The 20,259-nt window shown below is 37.9% G+C and overlaps 1 protein-coding gene across 1 annotated transcript in view; it reads right to left on the reverse strand.

The window, feature by feature from the left end:
* Positions 1-1,116: 1,116 nt before the first annotated feature.
* LOC125229449 (protein TANC2) overlaps positions 1,117-20,259 on the reverse strand; it is a 440,488-nt gene continuing 421,345 nt past the window's right edge. Inside the window, exons 7-17 of the mRNA XM_048134289.1 lie at positions 7,530-7,699; positions 6,947-7,091; positions 6,352-6,615; positions 5,710-5,915; positions 4,035-5,481; positions 3,684-3,931; positions 3,053-3,338; positions 2,542-2,652; positions 2,168-2,325; positions 1,900-1,979; positions 1,117-1,255 (exon numbers count right to left, since the gene is read on the reverse strand). Coding sequence (XP_047990246.1) covers positions 1,929-1,979; positions 2,168-2,325; positions 2,542-2,652; positions 3,053-3,338; positions 3,684-3,931; positions 4,035-5,481; positions 5,710-5,915; positions 6,352-6,615; positions 6,947-7,091; positions 7,530-7,699 — 3,086 coding nt within the window. The 3' untranslated portion in view covers positions 1,117-1,255; positions 1,900-1,928. The remainder of the gene's footprint in view (positions 1,256-1,899; positions 1,980-2,167; positions 2,326-2,541; positions 2,653-3,052; positions 3,339-3,683; positions 3,932-4,034; positions 5,482-5,709; positions 5,916-6,351; positions 6,616-6,946; positions 7,092-7,529; positions 7,700-20,259) is intronic.

Genomic DNA, 20,259 nt, shown 5'->3' on the forward strand with positions numbered 1-20,259 from the left:
TACAGATTGTACATCATAATTCATAACTCAAAAAATAACCTGATTGCTAAATATAGATTAAAATATACACACTTAAAACTTGCATTGTCAAAACATAATTATAATACAATTTGCATTAAGAACCATTATGCATCTCCACAGAAAAATCTAAGTTTCAACTTAACAGAAATACACAACACGATACAGAGAGTCAAAACACGAAAATATCATTATTCGAACAAAAAATGTTACAGCCATATTTTTTACCACTGGGTTGCATTAAGGCATGTTCAAACTTATCGTATCAAAATTCCTGACTGATCGGTTATCCCCGTTCAAACTGTGAGTCCCTGCGTTTATTCTAGACAGAATCTCGGATTGGAGCGCCTTCAGAGTCCGTATGGTGGGTAAGTCGGTAGATGGAGCTAGGAGCAAGGCTCGCCTGGCGTGAGGCAGGGCTTCTGAGGGCTTGTTTAGGGCGAGGATGGCACGCGCCATGGCGTAGGCACATTCAAAGGCGTTGGGGCGGAGGACAGACGCACGAGCGGCAAGGTCTAAAGCTTCTGATGGTTCCTGAAAACAAAAATAAGTTTTCAAATGGCCAACAATAAAAATAAGTATTTTTTGTACTATATCACAAAGATAGAATAACAATTTAGGATTTTTTTAATAATATAAGGCCGGCAACAGACAGTCTTAAATTTCAAAATCTTAAAAAATCATAATCTTATGAAATCAGACCGAGTGCCTTGCCACACACATTCCTAAAATTCAGATTATTCGCAATCTGTCCGATCAATCTAAAAAAAATCATAATCTTAAAAACTAAGACTGTGTGGACAGTTGCGTAATTGTATGGAAATCCGTGCACTCTGATTTCTTCTCTCTGATTTTTTCAGATTATGAAATTTAAGACTGTCTGTTGCCGGCCTTATTTTTAGAGGTTTAAACGGGAGCAAATGCTTATTTTCCTTAAGCAAACATTTAAACGTTCGTTGAACAGAAATGTTTTATCATCTCTCATCACCGTTCTGATCAACTTACATTCAACTTCCTCTTACACCTGGACAGATTGAGCAGCAGATTCGTCTTCAACTGCAAAAACGCCGACACATGCTCATGAGGCACCGGCGTAGTGGGTGTGGTCAACCCTTCATCGGTGATGAGCGGGTTGATCTTCTTCAGAGCGTACTGGTAGCGGTGGGCCGCCTCTGAAGGACGGTTCTTACGGTACAGCATGTTGCCGTCTTCGAGGAGCTTGTTCAGGAGGATTAGCCTAGAAATATCAGATAAATGTCAGTTTTAATAATACGCTACTTTCGACAAAAGAATTTGAATGATTTGCTAATATGGGATTCGTATGAATTCGAGTTGAGTGACGTCATAGTCAACCCATTTACATATTTCAATCCGATTTATTAAATAGAAATTTGATCTAAAAATTACTACTGTCCATGTGTTTCTTATAATTATCTGATGCTTTATTTTGTGCATGGTATAATAGCATTACGATAATGTGTAAAACTGTTCGAAACGAGGGCGATAAATTAAAACAAGACCGAAGGGCGTGTTTTAAATCGACACGTCAGTTACGAATTTCGGCTTTGTGCATGTATCGTACGACAGCCAGTACAGATGAGCCTCCTAAGTTTCGATCTGGCATATAATGAACCACTTCTCGAACTAGTGCATAAAAAACTTTATCTGTACTGAAAAATATTTTATTTCATAGTTCAGGCATACGTTCCTATCCAACTACCTTGTTTATTTATTTAATAAATTTGTCATCCGTCAAAGTCAATACATTTTATTTCTGCCAAAACATGTACCTATTAAAGGCGTTAGTTTTTCCGGTAACACAATATAAGTAATGCACATTTTTAAAGAATTCTTTAGGTTTTAAAAGATTTGTGTACGTACATAAATTCAGGTTTTCCCGAAGCCATAACTCACGTTGTTGGACCGAGCTTGGCACCTTTTCTCAGGAAACAATTGACGACCTGTAAAGAAGTAAAACTTTTGTAAATAAACAACGCATGCATTTCAGACGTAAACCTTTATAAATCTAAATAAGCCCATGTAGAATATTCTAGATAATACTTGAGATTTAGAGGAAATCCCAAATCCTTATGATAACTTTTGAACTTTTTGAAATAATTGAACCTAAAGAGATAAGAACAATACTTACAGGAATATTCCGTTGCCCGATCGCCCGGTCCAAAGGCCTTAGTCCGCTGTGGTCAACCCTCTCTAATGAGGCTCCTTTCTCCAGGAGTATTTCTACCAGCTCAGCTGATCCACCACACGCTAAGCCGAGAGGTGTTCTGCCACTGCCATCAGGTTGATCTGAAGAATAGTACATTTTCGTTAGATTAACATTTTTTTGTAGGATCTTTTTGTTTTGTTTTTAGGCCCAACCTTCAAAAAAGTGATTCTCACTTTTGAGGATCGTGAATTTTGATCTGGCCCATAATTATTCCTCAAATAAACTTATGCCACTTAATCAGTCGCTTCAAATTAGACTGAATAGATTGAAATATAGTAAAATAAATATTTGCTTACCTATCGTAGCTCCTCTGTCGATCAATGCCACCATAGTTGGTATTCTGGATCGTAGACAAGACCAGCCAAGAGCAGAAATTCCGTCAGCGTCAACTGCATCAGGGTCAGCACCTATAACAAAACAATGATTTCTTTAGTAGATAAGTAGGTACTTCAAGGCCGCCCATTGAATAATCAATTATTGAATTTCTTTTTTGGAAAGATATATACATGGTCCAAGATAGATTAACGAAACAATGCTAAAATACCGGGTGTCCCATATACCAACGCAAAAACGAAAAGGGGTGAAAGGACATCACATTAGCTTTATGTCAAAAACCATATAGCTATTGTGATGTCCATTACCTCTTTTCGTTTTGGCGTTGGTTTACGGGACAACCTGTATGTAGCATTTATAATAACAGACGGTTTGTTACACGTGGAATTTCCGATTTGGATATAAATAAAGGGAAACATTAGGAGAGTACAGTTGAGTTGAAGAATGAAAAGTTAATAAAGTAAAGGAACTTACCATGCTCCAACAGCATTTCAACAACATCAACATGCCCCTCAGCAGCCGCAAGTATCAGCGGGATCTTTCCCCCCGAACCCATCACGTCAGCTCCCGAGTCCAGCAGTCTCAGCACGAGCGCCGTCCGTCCGTTCTTCGCTGCTAGCGCGAGGGGGGACAGTTGGCGCGCGTTGAGGGAGTAGGGGGTGGCGCCGCGGATGAGGAGCGCGTTGGCTATGGCGGCGTTGCCGGTTGAGCAGGCCGCTGTGAGGGCTGTCTCGCCGGTTACTGGGCAGATACCGTCGGGCTGGAAAAAATAGACATTTAAATAAAATGCGGTAATATATTTTATAGTTTTGAAAATGTATCGACTTCGAAAGATCAAATCTATTTTTCTGGTAACGCAGGAGACAAAAAAGTCCGTACTCTTGACAGCCATAACATTTGATTTGGTTAGGTTTGGTGACATTCTTGAGTCTATATATTTTGATTTTTAAAGTAAATTGTAAAAAATAAAAAAGTAACTCAAGAGACATACGTTCGAATTTTGAAGCCTAAATTTTAGCTTTAGGTTGACAGCTTCTGTTACAGTGCGTTTGCAGGCGCTGTACAACAAGAACCTAATTTAAGAGTTTGATAAATAAATACTCACGATTAATTCAGCGGTATCAAGCAGATACTCAACAATATCCAAATGCCCATTTTGCGCGGCGCCAATCAACGCGTGCCGCGACCCTGGCACCACTTGTTCTATATTGTCATCGTCGAAGTCCAATGGGTTGCGATCGTCGCGCCCCGTCTGGCAGCCGAGAAGATATATCACTGTGTCTCTGTGGCCGTTTTTGGCTGCGTGCACTAAGGGAGTCTGTTCGGCTGTATCTGTGTGGCTTAGTGATGCACCTAAAACAAAAGAAGATCGTTGAAGAAATATTTGAAAGAGGACAAAATTTAAATATTTCGGGGATCGTCGCTTAATTTCGGTAGTACGTAGAAGGTTTTTTACCTGCTGCTATAAGCCTCCTGGCAACATCAGTATGACCCCTTTGGCACGCCAAAGAAAGCGCCGTACAGCCTTGTGAGTTTGTCATCTCGAGATCAGCGCCAAACTCCAGTAAGAGACCAACCATAGCCAAGATACCTTGGTACGAATACATGCATAGTAGAGGTGCATTTCCAAGACAGTCGGTGATTTGGTTGGGAGAACCACCCGCTAGCAGCATTAGCCTTGAAACTTTTACATTTGGTGTGTAAATGTTCCTTAAATTCGCGATTGATTCACCGACATTAGTAGAGCTGCTTGCTACCAAATTCGCTTGCAAGTCCCTTGGACATAACCCTAACTGTGCAGGGCCCAGATTTCTGTACATATGGGCTTTTAGGATGTGATGTCCCAGTTCCATGGACTTTTCTGGATCTAGAGGCGATTGTACTCTAGCCAATCGGAAGGCAATTCCACAGTGTCCTGCTCTTAAATCACACAGGAATTTGGGACTTTCGTTGTCATCTCTACGCATGAGCCATTCCCTAAAGGATGGATGGAAGAACATGTACGTATTGTCGATCCGCTTTACTAAAAAGTCTGTCAGACTGTCGAATCTGTGGCAGAACTCGTCCCAGGGTAGGAATTTGTCAACTAACAGCGAATTCACCGAATAGTATATCTCTACCAACGTCAGTGGGTATAATGCAGCCAAGCATACGCTCAGTATGTGAGTGACCTTTTCGAATGATTGTACTGTTGGGAATCTTAGATTGAATTGCAGTAAAAATATCTGCGCTAATGATATTGGCACCACTTTGTAATTCGTTGATTTTACAACGATATGGCTTCTTTCAAGGAGATCTAATATTAACTTTAGGAACAGGAATGATCCTTGGCTCAGATGTAGAACATATTGCGCGAACTTCATCACTGAGTTGTGAACTCCTTCCATCTTTCCTGTCGAACATTTGATGTTTGTTTCTATAATTGGTGCATTTTGTACTCTCATATTAAAGTATTCCAGTAAATCTTTATGTACATTTTCTGAATCGTCTAAACTTAGTCTCGTATAAGGCAGTTGCTTGGTCAATTCGATGAACTGTGTTCTGACTGTGGCTACAACTTTGAGCCACTGAGGCATTTCTGTCACATGCTTAGCCAGGAACGATGCTATCGTATGTCCATGGTCCGGCCTATGGTATTCCGCTTCACAAAGTCCATCGATGAGTATTATACTATTCGATCTGTCTATACTTCCATTCCTCCTTAGTATAATGAGTGGTTCTATAATTCCTCTCATGAACGCGAGATCCGGAACTGCTATACACTCCTTCAACGAAAGGCAAGCTAGTAGATGTGGCTCGCTTAGTAGGTATTCTCTGTAAGCTTGGAGTCTTGGTGCTTGACAAAGTTGTGCTGCTAGGGAATGAACAAACTCTCCGACTAAACACGTGCTGTTGTTGTCAGCCTGAAATAATAAAGGAAGTATTTTAAGATAACACTAGGCACAATCAACAGTGAAATATATAGGAGTAATACAGGGTCATTGACCACGACAAAGTCGATAAAAGTGTGAGTAAGACTCTAGTAACCTTGATTTAAGTAGTTTTATCTTGTTCGGTGGTAAGGATTGAGCGGGAATGATATCACAGGACATGAGTTCTACACAAGTCCGTAGTTCTAATAAGTTGCTTACCTGACAGAAATGGTAAGCGACAACATGCGAGGCGAGATGCGTGCACATCCCAGCGGTGAGCTCCTCAGGCAGGACCTCCCGGATGTCGGATTGCTCTCGCAATTCCTCGTAGTCGTGGTTTCGTTTGCGGCCGAAGCAGGAGTATTGAACCAGTTGGAGGATCAGGGCGGTTTTGCCAGTGCCAGGTCCGCCGGCGATGAGGATACCTGGAGTTATATCAAAATTAGTACTGGAGATAGAACTATATCTATGAAATGTTGGTAAAAACTAACAAAAATTTGAAATCTTAAACTAAATTAGAATATGAACACTGAGCAATAACATTCAATATATGCTAAGGGAACTGGAGAAGAATGTCAGATTTTGAATCCTACAAAACGAAGTTAGCGTAAGCTCTTTGTATCTAAATCTGATAAGGAAAAGAAAAGCAATTAATTATCTTGTTTCTGGCCAAAATTACTAAATAAAGAGTCAGCAATATGACTAGTAAAGTGACAAGGTTTAGATTGCTACTCATCTATACTCTAGAAAGTAGAAAGCCAGCGTTGTCAGTTGAATAAAAAAGGCGGAAAATGGTACGGGAATTATGGAATCGCGTCTTTTACATAGTCACAAAGTATTCAAAGATAAATCTGCATTTACCTGAAGAACTAGACTCCAAAGCTTTCTCCATATCCTTCATCAGCCACTGTCTCCCCGAGAAGCATCCCTGGTTATCCGTCGACGGCACTTCGAAGAACAGGGGTCGTAACGTCAGCTGAGGCGAAGGGTGCACCTTCTTCAGCTCAGACGTGGATGATTGCTTGCTGCTGACCCTAGCGGAGCGTCGGGCGGCGGTTTTTCGGTTCTTGAAAAACCCGCTAGACATCCGCGTCAGCTCTTCTGATCTGCTACCGTTTTGTAGCGCTGGAATTCAATGAATAATTATGACTGTTGGTTTCTCCAAATATAGAAAAAGTCACATTGTCATCAGAGACGATCATTTGGGAATTAGGTACGTCTACTCGTGGTGGTGTATTCTAGTTTATGGAGTCCCACACTTTGTTTCCCGTATAAAGCCACATCAGAGTTACAGAAATTACGTGCTTTCTATAGAAAAATGAAGTATCGGACTCCTCAACTTTCACTTGGCTCATAATTTGTCCGGGAAGACTACTATTGTCCTGGGGAAGGTTGACTTCCCACAAGGATATTTGGAGCAGTTCATAGTAGTGGAGTAGATTTTGTAGGAACTTACTGTTGACCGAATGTCGCCTGCTACCTGGGCTGGAAGAGGAACAATTGCTGGCAGCCGACAATGACATGGAAGCCAGAGAGCCTAGAGAATCTCGGCCGAGAGGCGTCGCTGCTTCTACTTCTGATGAGCCAGTCAACGTTGACACCTGAAAGGAAGACGTTGGATATTAATAATTTAACCACCCAAGATTTATGACGCTTTCGCCGAATCCAAGGTCAACGGTGGTTGGATAGTCATCTGAATAGGAGATACGCTTCTGTTGGATTACCTGATAGTTCAGTTCACAATGCACCGGCGGAGAGGAGTTTCTAAAATCACGAATGTTCTCAAGGAAAGTTCGCAAAATTACCAAGATTTAGGGTCGATTTTTATGGTTTTTAATGAGTTGGTAAAAGCCAAACATCGAATGAAGCTGTCGTCAACCGTTGAGTAACTTTCTGCAACTTGCACATATTTAAATTACAACTTTTGTACGACCTTGACTTGTTTACCCGTAAGAACTTTTGTCATCCCAAGATGGTTAGCTAATACTTTCTAGCCATTAATAGTTTCGTTTAGGATTTGGATATGATTGAAGACTTACCGGGCTAGTATTATGCGACAGCGAATGCGCATCAAGCGACGCAAGCGACGTGCAACTATCGCGAGCCTTGTTGCGCGAGCGTCGCTCTCCCAGCAACAGGCCCAGGCGCATGTATAGATCATTCTGACGCCGAGACTCGAAACCTTGCTTTATGTGGCCGCCTTCGTCATCTGTTAGAAGAAACATATTTGATTACGCCCTGAATATACGAACAGTAGCCCAAGCACATGATTACCGCGAGAATATGTCGCCGCGAGATAGATGACACGTCTTCTTCTAACTGTATTAATGACATAAGGACGGGTAGTCTATCTCGCGGCGACATACTCTCGCGGCAATCATGTGCTAACCCTGCTGGCGGGGACAAACAACGTGCAAGACAAAATCCAAAACAAAAATACAAATCGGGGCAGCAAAACATCGGTAGACAAAAGTGTATTATTTAAATGTCCAAAACACGGATATTGGATCTTGATCACTTAGTATCCTTTTATTTTCTACAAAAAAATAATTGAGATATGGGTTTCACAATTAATAATGTGATAAACGGTTTAAAACAAACGAGTTGCGTGTGTTAAGAGGGCTTTCGTGTTAAAAATAGTGAAATCGCAACCGAGCGCTCGATCATACCGTGTGTGGTATCAAATTAAAGGGCTTTGCGAGTAGTTTATAAATATATATCACATTATAGGACTTTTTCTACTTGGTCTAACAAAATATGAGAAAATGTCCAAAAGTGGTAATAATTGTACCGGTGAAGGCTCGTTTTCAAAAAATTGGCAAAAATCAATAATAGTAATTTATAATCACTAAGGCATAACAGCAATTTAAGTAAACGTTGCAGATTAATTTAGTACAAAACTTACTTCGATGTGATGTAGATTTTCAAAGAAATTGTCACTTAATTTTAGGTAATTTCTGAAAAAAATTGAATTCGCCTTAGGCTAGTTTACTCTTTTTCAAAAACTTAAAATAAAAATCTAGTCTGAAACGATTGTGGTACAGGATATACGAATTATAAATTTACCTGTTTTAATATTTAAAATTGTCCAAATTTTACAAATAAGATCGACTGATTCAGCTCTATACGTGCGTTTTTCTAAACGTGTATTAGAGAAAAATTCATAATTAATATAGTGAGTTAGTTTTCAAAAATCCAATCTTATAAAAATCAAGACAATAAGATGCTCTAACTGGAACTTGAATTAAATAAATCTATTGGATAACGGAAAGTGTAGTATTTCACCGACTAAAACTATCAATTTTACATTCTTTTGACGTTTTTTTTGAAAGCAGCCTTAAAAAACAATGCACATTGCATAAACCAATTACATTGCAATCAAAATATTGTGAAACAGAAACAATAACAAGATAACAAGTAAACTTTGAAAACATGCTGGTATATTCACACTAAACATCTCCATGCATACATTGTACCTTTGTTTGTACCTATACCTTTACGTAGTAAAAACACAATAGCCGTATACATGTTTATCATTACCATCTTATAAAAACGGTTAAATGTTTCCTGGGATTCTTAAGTCCAAACAAAGGTGATCCCATATTTGGTATCATATTTTCTAATCCACATGATATGTGACTCGTATAAAATTAAGCATTGTGTTGCATTTCGCAAGGCAGGAAGATGATTTCTTGTTAATTTCATGAAAGTATGATTTCTGTTCCCATAGAACTTTGTAGAAAATTCTTGACGTGCATTGATCCGTGAATTGATTCGCTTCTTATAATTTCAATTAAGCTGTCAATAAAGAAAAACAAAATATCTCTTCTAATTTGATTGAGATTATCCAAAGGCACACAAATGAGCACTTTTCACATCCATTACTAGTACTTACGTGTTTACATTCACTACAATGTACAACTTAGTGAGTTTTAACATTATCCGATCCGTTATCGGATGACGGAAGGATTTCAAAATCATAGATGGCGGCTTAAATGTATGGGATATCGGTCCTAAATCCGATATTGGATCGGATAATGTGAAAACGAACTTACACCGTATAACTTGTTATGGAAACGGGTTGTATTCCTTGTGTTGTTATTTTTAATGGATTAACCGTGGATATACTGGATAACTGGATATCTTGATATAATGTTTGTTCTTGTTTACCTACCTTGCCTAGCATGGCTTATGCATACCTACAACGGAGGTCTAAATGACTAGTTTGTTTAGGCCAAGAATAGAAAACAGTTATGATGGTAAAAATAACACTTGAACTATAAATGTACCTATTGTATGTAATAATGGAGAATAAAGTGAAAAATGAAAAAGTTAAAACGCGTTGAAGTTGTTAGTCAACTTTCATTAAGATTAACTGCAGTTTCTTCTTTCATCGCAAGTTCGCAAACCCTTTTTATTAAACTTTTCCGTTGCATAACTAAACATCTAACAAGATTAGCGAGTCCACCTAAGTATACGTTCTAAACCACAGAATCAGGTGCGGATCGAATGACAGTAACCAGATCCAAGGATGCTCAGGAAGGCTGCTGCGGTAGCGATCAACCCACACTGCGGAAGCTCGTGGGATACTTTACATTTTACGTGAATGGATGCATTATGATAGATCGTATGGTTGTTTTTAGACCTTCGCACTATTTTTAATCAATTATACACTCTATCTCAATACCTTCCAGGTGCCGTAAATGAATGACATTTCTGCGACGCGAAACGAAAACGAAACGCCGCGAAAGGTAGTCTAGATCTGTCGCGCCAATACGCACGAGCGGTGGAGATGGATATATACGAGCGTTTCGTTTCGTGAGCGTTTGTGCCATTCACTTACGCACCCTGGACAAAATCACATAAAAATATAGCTAGCACTTTTTGAATTTGTAGCTAACATAGAAATATATCAAAAGTCGCTGAGCTCATCACGACTATCCTATCAATATTATAAATGGGAAAATGTGTCTTTCTGTTTGTTTGACTTACCTACTACTTAATTGTTAGTCTTATTTTACGTTTAGAGACCTTATACATCTCTAATCATTGTAGTAGCGTAATACTTTAGTTAGAACTTAGAATTAGTATTATCAATTGTAATTTTTTGCAGTTCAACTTGTATATTGACGTGTAAAAGTGCCCCTGTGGCTTATTTGCTGAATAAATGATTTGTAATTTATAATTTGTCCGTCTTTCACGGCAAAACGGAGCGACGAATTGACGTGATTTTTTAAGTGGAGATATTTGAAGGGATGGAGAGGGACATAGGCATTTGGTCTCTTTCTAACCCTCCACTTCCCTAAAATTAGTGTTAGAATTTTGTATCAAGCATTCTGCAATTTTCGAATTTAACGTGTAGCCACGGGCGAACGCTAGTAAACAATAAACACAAGCCTAATATTTTCATGGTACGGCCAACTCATCATAAAGTAACTTAACTAAAGTAACATGATAAAAGTGTCGAACTACATACATCAAAGTACTTGCCGCTTCTACTAATCAGAAGATACTTCGAAGATACTATTGTTACTGTTCATCGAAACGGTAAACAAACATAAAGCTTCACGGAAACAATCCGAGATCCCTGAGAATCGCAGAAGACAGTGTTAGCTGAGAAAGGAGTCATGTTGCTAGTCTTCAGTTGCAGGCTTCTTGCTTAGGCACTGGTCCCACCGCGAGCTAGTAAGCTATGAGGCTATACAAACTAACAAAAGATAAGCACTCCCGTCCCGTGCAAATAAAAGAGACACGGCGATATTGATAGCTCACCGCTGGGCGAGTAACTATAAACATCGCAGTGTCTCTTTTATTTACGCGGGAGTGATTATCTTTTGTTCGTTTTTATAGCCGATAGCTCATAGTTTACTAGCTCGCGGTGGGACCAGTGCCTAACTTGGTGTATTTAAAGGTTTGTTAATAGTATTTCGTTTCATTAGTGTCAGAGATTGTAGAATTAGGGAAATTGAGAGTGATAAATATCATTCAGGAAACAAATAGGTACTGATATTGACGACCAAAATTGCTACAAGAGATGCTTTCTGAAGTTACATTTTTGGACATTACATTCACCCTGTTGGTGTTGCTAATAAAATTCTATTAAGTAGGTAAATACTTGAGCGTTATATTGCTGTTAAAAGATAGCAACAGCTAAGCGTCCCTTCTCTGTATTGAGACATACACCTGCTACTTATTTGTATGGTAATAGAAGATGTGATAAGATATACACCGTGTTTTTTAGGGTTCCGTAGTCAACTAGGAACCCTTATAGTTTCGCCATGTCTGTCTATCCGTCCGTCCGTCCGTCCGTCCGTCCGTCCGTCCGTCCGTCCGTCCGTCCGTCCGTCCGTCCGTCCGTCCGTCCGTCCGTCCGCGGATAATCTCAGTAACCGTAAGCACTAGAAAGCTGAAATTTGGTACCAATATGTATATCAATCACGCCGACAAAGTGCAAAAATAAAAAATGGAAAAAATGTTTTATTAGGGTAACCCCCCTACATGTAAAGTGGGGGCTCATATTTTTTTTCATTCCAACCCCAACGTGTGATATATTGTTGGATAGGTATTTAAAAATGAAAAAGGGTTTACTAAGATCGTTTTTTGATAATATTAATAGTTTCGGAAATAATCACTTCTAAAGGAAAAGAAAGTGCGTCCCCCCCCTCTAACTTTTGAACCCTATGTTCAAAAAATATGAAAAAAATCACAATAGTAGAACTTTATAAAAACTTTCTAGGAAAATTGTTTTGAACTTGATAGGTTCAGTAGTTTTTGAGAAAAATACGGAAAACTACGGAACCCTACACTGAGCGTGGCCCGACACGCTCTTGGCCGGTTTTTTTGTTTTCCGTTAAATTCGACACGTAGGTTCATTATCAGGAACCACGTGTATATCACTTTTATATTCGCAAAAAAAAAATTCATCGTTTTCGTACATAATAAATGAATTTATTAGCGTGAGAGACCCTTAAGAATTACATTCAAGTTAGTGTCAATTGATTGACGGCACATGTCAAAACATTAGGAATTGGTAAAAGCTGTCACACACGTGTTCAGTAATTATCTTAATTTTTTTAATAACTCGATAACCGTAAAAGTTAAGACGCTTGTTTCTTAGAGAAATTAATTGTATTTGATCTAAAGAACCTTCCTTAAAGGTAACGGAATTCAATAAAAACAGGTTGTATATTTGGGAAGACTACGTATTTAGCCTACCCAATGATTTTATTCCGGTTGTACACAAAAGTATGTCGAACTCAAATCGTAAACATAGAGAAATGTTGTTACTCGTAGTTGGCAATGTTAATGATTATTGCTAATAAGATGGTCGGTATTACGATGTCTCTAAAAACAAGATAAACTTGTCTTAATCCACTTTTGAATACTTCACGAGCTTTTGAATTAATTACAAGTAATTTAATACATTGTATACACAAACATGGTAATCGACATGGCAACTTCTTTGAGTAACTAGTATTTTATAATTTACGCAAATGAAATTCTTACCCATATATGAAACTTTGTAAGCTTGATTACGTTTTTGATGCTATAATAAAGCTTATGGTTCTGGCCGATGAGGCGCTATTGCCATAAATATGCTATTAGAAATCTTCCTTACGAACAACAGACAGGGAGTCTTTTGTATGCTAAAGGCTAGTCCAGACGGGATAATGAAATCGATCGATTGTTCAGAAATTTTATTGACGCCAATCTCGAATTTTATCACCAAATTAATCGTGATACTCGTAATTATTCAAACCGTCTGTCACCGTCAAAACGTTCGCTAAATTTTATACTATGAGAAGTTCCATAGACCTCTGTCGCGTGACGATGATGTGTCTGTTAACTGTGTTTGATGCAAATGATCCTTAGGTAGTTAATTGACGATTGTACATCCTTCTGAACACATTTCCAATTGTATTAACGCAGATTTTCTTTTATTATTACACATAGGTAATACTGTCGAGCAAACTACATTTATTCAGCATATTCAGCTGCATCCTACTGACAAAACGGCAAAATTTCAATTTAAGTAAGTACCTAGGATAAGATTTTACAATTTCTGTCACAAAAGAAAGATAATGAAACTGAACACCTCTGACGAATAAGGTTACCTTATAAGGGCATCCTGGAAAACAAAATCTTCCCATACATCGATTTGAGCAATCTTCACATTATAATCTCTTCCAGAGAACTATATCCAGTCTGGATACAGGAACAAGTCTATAAAAACTGCCATCTCCCACGCCAGCAGTGTCATTGCCTTTTGGAATTGTCACAGTAATGATAACCTTAAGACTATGGTCATAAGATATTGTAAACTGTCCTGACTTATGTTCACACTGCAGCACTGGTGTTCAAATGTAAGTGACTCTCTGCTCGTCTAAACCAGTGTAATCGATAAGCTGGTTTACGAAAATTACCTTATAAATTCAGGATATAGATAAATTGACGAACTGACTGCCGTGTGGTGACGGGTTAAGAATTTCCCACCCCTGTCTTCTTGTGGGTGTCGTAGAAGTCGACTGTGGGATTTGGGTTAAATTGTGGCGTAGGTGAGAGGCTGGCAACCTGTCACTGCAATGTCACAATTTTCGTTTTCTTTCAACCCCTTAATTGCCAAGACGGTCACTGAGACTTTAGTTTAGTAGTTTCATGCGCCTGTATCCCATAAAGGGGTAGGCTTTATGGGATACAGGCGTGATTGTATGTATGTATAGATAAACTTATTTCTTATTTTCTGCAGTTCTACCATATATCTATCTATATAGTTGCTGCATGGAATGATGAATGGCTGCATTTATTTTTCAAGTTTGCAACACTTTACATTGCCCTATTTCGAGCGATGTAACGTGTAAGTTGTACTGTTAGGTATATTTATTCTGTGGTGTAAGATATCACTCAAATTCTCTGATAGTACTTTTTTAAAATGTAAAACATAAAATGGAAATCGCATTATATTGGAGACTTTAAGATATGGTAAGCCTTAGGTCGCCTCGCCTGCATTTGGAATAAGCACTGGTGATTATTTGAACAATCAAGCCAATTCTACAATCGAATATAGACTCTGTCACACTTGCTATAAAGTATAATTATTTTGTAAGTATATTTTTGTTAAAAGTTATTATAAATGTTTAAGAGTGTCATAACCACTTGTAATAAAGGAGATATTGCAGTGTAAGTTTAAAATTCTCATTCCTGAAGTGTTTTTCTACAGACAACTGAAGTTCTCTGAAGCTTTTCTTCAAGTGTGATACCCGTTTTAAAGTGTATAATAATAAGTAATTACTCCGCTGTTAAAATAATTTAAGAATACAAAAAAAGTAGTAAGTACTTTGACTTCATTGTATGGTGGAGCAAAAACTTAGCTTTTGTTTTGGTAACTCGTCTTATGAAAAGTTTTGACACTTCAATAGTCAATTGTTTCATGAAGTTTTTGTGAGCGTATTGTTTAGTTAAATATTTATTCTAATGGCTATTTATGTGCCTAACTATCTGTATCTATTTTGCTTGAGTTCAACTGATCTTTGGATACATAGGTAGGTATTATATGTGAGTGTGCACGGGAAAACGTACCACTTTGTCGATTGCTATAAAGCCGCTTTGTCAGTTTATTCATATAAAGATACAAGTAAATATTGCCTTAATGGTAACCGACAAAAATGGGACGTTTTACTAAACACACTCACATACATTTCTAGTAACACAGAATTTAAGAAATTGAAAAATCATGTTTGGAAATGATAAAAAAATTGTTAAATAGACATTTTATAGCTTGTTACTTTCTACAAGCGCTTGTAAACCATTATTAAACATTACAAGATTAATTTATTACAATTCTTCAACTAATACTTCATATTTGTCTAGATTTGTCTCTACGCGGGAAACCCCACAGGATCTTGTACGTGTCAAAAAGAAACATTACTGTACGGGCTAGTAATGTGTCAAGGTATTATGGAAAGAGGCATAAATAAAATGGGTTTTAGACAGTCATACGAGTATCGCCATCTCATTAAGGCGCCCACTGACGATCAGCCCACCGGACGGCAGCAGCCTATCCTCGTACCAAGAAGTGTGTCGGAACTTATGTGCAAAATGTCATTTGATGTTTGTTAGCCGTTTATCGGTGAAGGAAAACATCGTGAGGTAACCGAAGTAATTCCAATAAGGTCTGAGTCTTCTAATTCAACCTTTGAGTTGGAAGGTCAGATAAAAACTAGTGCTTACGCCAAATCTTGGGCTTAGTTGTCACAGCGGACCCCATGCTCCCAGGAGCCGTGGCGAATGCCTTGATAACGCAAGAAGGATGAAAATGATACTAATAAACATTTCCGATACTGTCTGGTAGACTGACCGTTACGTCGTGTCTTGCGTGGGCGACGGTCGCGCGACAGTCGCCGTCGCGTCTCATACTTCCATATCGATAAGGTTTGATTTCGTATGCGTCGCATCGCCATCGCGCGACCATCGCGCGACCGTCGCCCACGCAAGCCTGATCGTTATTAGGCCCCTTTAGAAAAAGTTCCGTCAAAAGAATTTCATACAGTATAGGTAGTTCGCTTCAAATAATTTATAACTTAACACTCAAGTCACTCAACACAACGTAATCATGATGTCAAAATCAATGATTCACTTGTCGCACGATTTGCGGGTCAGCAAAAAATAAGACAATACAGCGCCTCACGTCTGCCAGAAGCCTTCACGATTTTACAGTACAGGTTGCTAGTATGTTAACTCCATACTTGATATAAAGTTTTCTTTTATTGGATACATGGGTAATTTGATTTGTGTTTCTTGTCACATCTCTATATTGACATTCCTGCACTAACGAAGGTTTCTGTTTGATCCAATGGTTGACTGGTAGAGAATGCCTTAAGGCATTAAGTCCGCCATTTGTACAATTTTATGTCGTGCAATAAAGTCTAAATAAATAAATAAAGTTTGATTTGGTTAGGGGTGTTACCCATTGGTTAATATAAACAAGGTTTAGGTAAACTTAAGACAGCCATATATTTGAAACAGGACTCATCTTGTATAGCTATTGAAAAAAAAAAACAATGACAAAATACAGTCCAGAAATTTGATTACTTAATACTGTAATTTGAATTCAGGTATTACGTATTATTACTGTCAAATTTCTCAACTAAAATCCAATAGATCTACTCCATAATTAACTGAATCATTATTCTGTAGTTTCATGTCAAAATAGTTTGTTGGCATTTGGTAGAGAGCTGTCGGTTAGAAATACATCACCATCGCCGAATAACTAAGACAGGATCTGTGGAATGACTCAGGGAGTGAGTGGACTCTTTTTTTAACTCCCAGCACAAAAACGACGAAGTGTTATAAGTTTGACGTGTCTGTCTGTCTGTGGCATCGTAGCTTCTGAACGGATGAACCTATTTAAATTTAGTTTTTTTTTGTTTGAAAGCTGAATTAGTCAGGAGTTGTCTTAGCCATGTTTCATGAAAATCGGTTCACTATATCGGAGGTTGTTTCAAAATTTTAATTTTTTGTTTGCTAAAATGATGGGTTCCACTATAGTTAGGTGGTTTTATCTTATACTATTAAACGATGCAATTCTTGTATATTTATTTATTTATTTATTTATTTATTTATTTATTTATTTATATATACCGGTTCTGAAACCGCTCTAACGATTTCGCTGAAATTTGTTTTGTGGGGGTTTTCGGGGTGAAAAATCGATCTAGCGTAGCCTTAGATTCCGGAAAACGCGAATTTTCAGTTTTCTTGAGTTTTTCTTTCGCATTTGTAAACGTAAAATATGGTCCTTAATTTCGCAATTCCGCGTAGCTCAGTCGCACGAGTTCGGTCTAATGTACAGATAGATCGTAGGTGTCATTTCGAATCCCGGCCAGAAATTAAGTTTTTGTTTTTTGTCTTTTTTTTTGTTTTTGTATTTTTAAGAGTTTTTTTTTTATCTAAAGACGTGATATATTAAAATAGAACCGAGCGAAGCTCGGTCGCCCAGATATTGGTATACTATGTACACGTAGATCGTAAATTAAACAACTGCCATAACTTAACTGTAGTGCGCTCAACTCAAGTTAATTGTTTCCGACGTGGGCGTTAGCGGTTATTATTTACGATACGATGGTTTCTGTCTGTCTGTACCGACGTGTCTCCTAAACGTTGAGCAATACAACCTGTGTCTTGTTCGGTTATTTGACTGTGGGTTTAAATTTAATGTCTAATTTATGGAAACTACAAATTAAAGAGTTATAAGTACATAAAAATACGCCTAGATTTTAATCTTGCAAGGAACTTATATATTTATATGTAAGAAGTGATTATCTTTTTTTAGTAGCATTAGGATTAAATAATTTTTTTTTTTTCGGATTTACTTGACTGTAAGCTCAAGACTTGTATTGTGGGTACTCGGACAATGATATATATCATATACAAATACTTATATACATAGAAAACATCCATGACTCAGGAACAAATATCTGTGCTCATCACACAAATAAATGCCCTTACCGGGATTCGAACCCGGGACCGCGGCTTAGCAGGCACGGTCACTACCTTTTTACATGTGGATTGTTCGTTATTATTAAGGCTCTATTGGGGATGTGTAGCTCTCAAGATACTGCTTTGGGTTCGAATCTTTAAGTAGGTATGTACTTTGCATCTATAAGTACTTATCTGATAACATTCGTTTCACACACGTTTCACTTCGTTCTCTAAATTTTGATAAAGGTAGGTACGTACGAACAATGGTTCTACATATTATAACATCACGATAATAAATTTCTCGTTGTAACTTCTGAACTTTACACAAGATGTCCTAATCGAATCCTGAACTTAATAAGTCTTTTAGATGACGGAAAGTGTAGCATTTTGCCGACTAAAACTATCAATTTTACATTATTACGCAGTAAATAGACACCCATTACATCACCACACATCACATTGTAAGTAGATGCTAGTAGATAAACCGAAAACTAAATATACATAAATTCTGCCTTTTTTATCGACAGCGACACATAATAAACCCGATCACCTGCACCATCACACACCAGAGGGCGTTACTCGAGACACCCATTACATCACCACACATCACATTGTATTCAGTGACAAACTAATCAGCATTCAATTTTTAAGGTTACATTATAGACAAAATGATTTTCTGTAGCTTATGTCAATGGTGCCGAAGTGTATATTTAAATTGAACTTCTTCTCAGGCTTTCTTAGTTCCTCTTATAAGGAACCTTTGTTAGACCAACAGTAATTTAATTATAAAATGTTTCCCCATACAAACTTTGAACCCCCATTTGACCCCCTTAGGAAGTGAATTTTGGAAAATTCTTTCTTAGTGCTCCTCTACACTATATAAGGAACCTACTTGACAAATTTGACGTCTCTAGGACCAGCGGTTTCGGCTGTGCGTTGATATGTCGGTCAGTCAGTCTTGTATTTATCGTGATCAGCGACCCGATAAACCATAAAAACGATACCCATATTGATTTTTTGACTTTATCACCCCCTTTTCACCCTTTTAGGGGTTAAATTTTCAAAAAACCTGTAACACGTATTCAGTCATATGTCTTAAGGAATCTTCCTGTGAGGCTTTTGACCTCCTTAGGAGGTGAATTTTGGAAAATCCTTTCTTATTTCTTTGTGTTAGATAATCGATGATCATGATTATATCAAGGGTGAACACAGGCAGGCATCTTCTGGGCGCGCTCACTCCATCGTAGGCAACGTTTTTGCCTTTGGCTAGTCTGTGGTCAAGAGTAAGCACATTCACAATAATAAAAAAAAATCTTTTTATTAGCAACAAGCAGTAGGAAATTTGTTTTTTTATTGGAATACAACTTGGTACAGAGTGACAGAGGCAGTGAATCAAAAATATAATTCACGCAGTTTTCAAGACTCATAATAAGAATGATCTTCATCACTTTCATTATCATCATCGACGTTCATCATTTTGCATATAATGATGATTTGGTGATAATATATTATGTAAGTAGGCTAGACGAAATTATAACTAGGTACTTATTACCTATACAGGCTGTTTGGCACATGACCCGAAAATATTTTTTGGGGGGGTTTGTGGTGTCATTTCCTTCCTTTTCATCCTTGGAACCTTGGTCCTGGAAACACCTTGTATTTTAAGATGTTTTTTTATTGTTTTCTTAAGCTCATTATTCGTCAAGGACTCACCGTAAATACGTACGCCCAACATAATCCTTTAGATTTATTCTTTCTGATTTTTGATTATGCTGTTACTCACCGTGTTTTCATTGTTTTCCGTTAAATTCAACATGCAGTTAGGTTCATCACCAGGAACCATTCTATGAAAATAATTTAATTTGTTCTTAGAGTATGAATGGCAGCGCCATCTCTCTTCGCTAGCTTGTAATCACCTGAGTTGATTCAGCTAGGAGGTCGAACCATACTGTTCTACCTCAGGGATGGCAGAGGGCGCCACGAGCCTTCGGGAATGTCATATACTTGGAAATTTCGACCCTTGCCTTCGTGCACCGATGGCCGAGTGGTTCAGGCATTCGCCCGGTAAGCGGAGTACGCTGGTTCGATTCCAGCTCGGAACACTGGAGGCCTTGGTCACTTTTTCTTTGTATATGACATTTATTTAATGTTTATAACATAATAGTAGTGTTACTACTTAAAAAATACAAGTTAAAATATTTTCTATGATGATGAAAATAATTTAATTTGTTCTTAGAGGAACCATTCTGTATATCGCTTTTCGTTAAATTCGAAAAAAAAATTTTTTTGCGAATG

Source organism: Leguminivora glycinivorella, chromosome 9, assembly GCF_023078275.1.
Source record: "Leguminivora glycinivorella isolate SPB_JAAS2020 chromosome 9, LegGlyc_1.1, whole genome shotgun sequence".
Taxonomy (NCBI): Eukaryota; Metazoa; Arthropoda; class Insecta; order Lepidoptera; family Tortricidae; genus Leguminivora; species Leguminivora glycinivorella.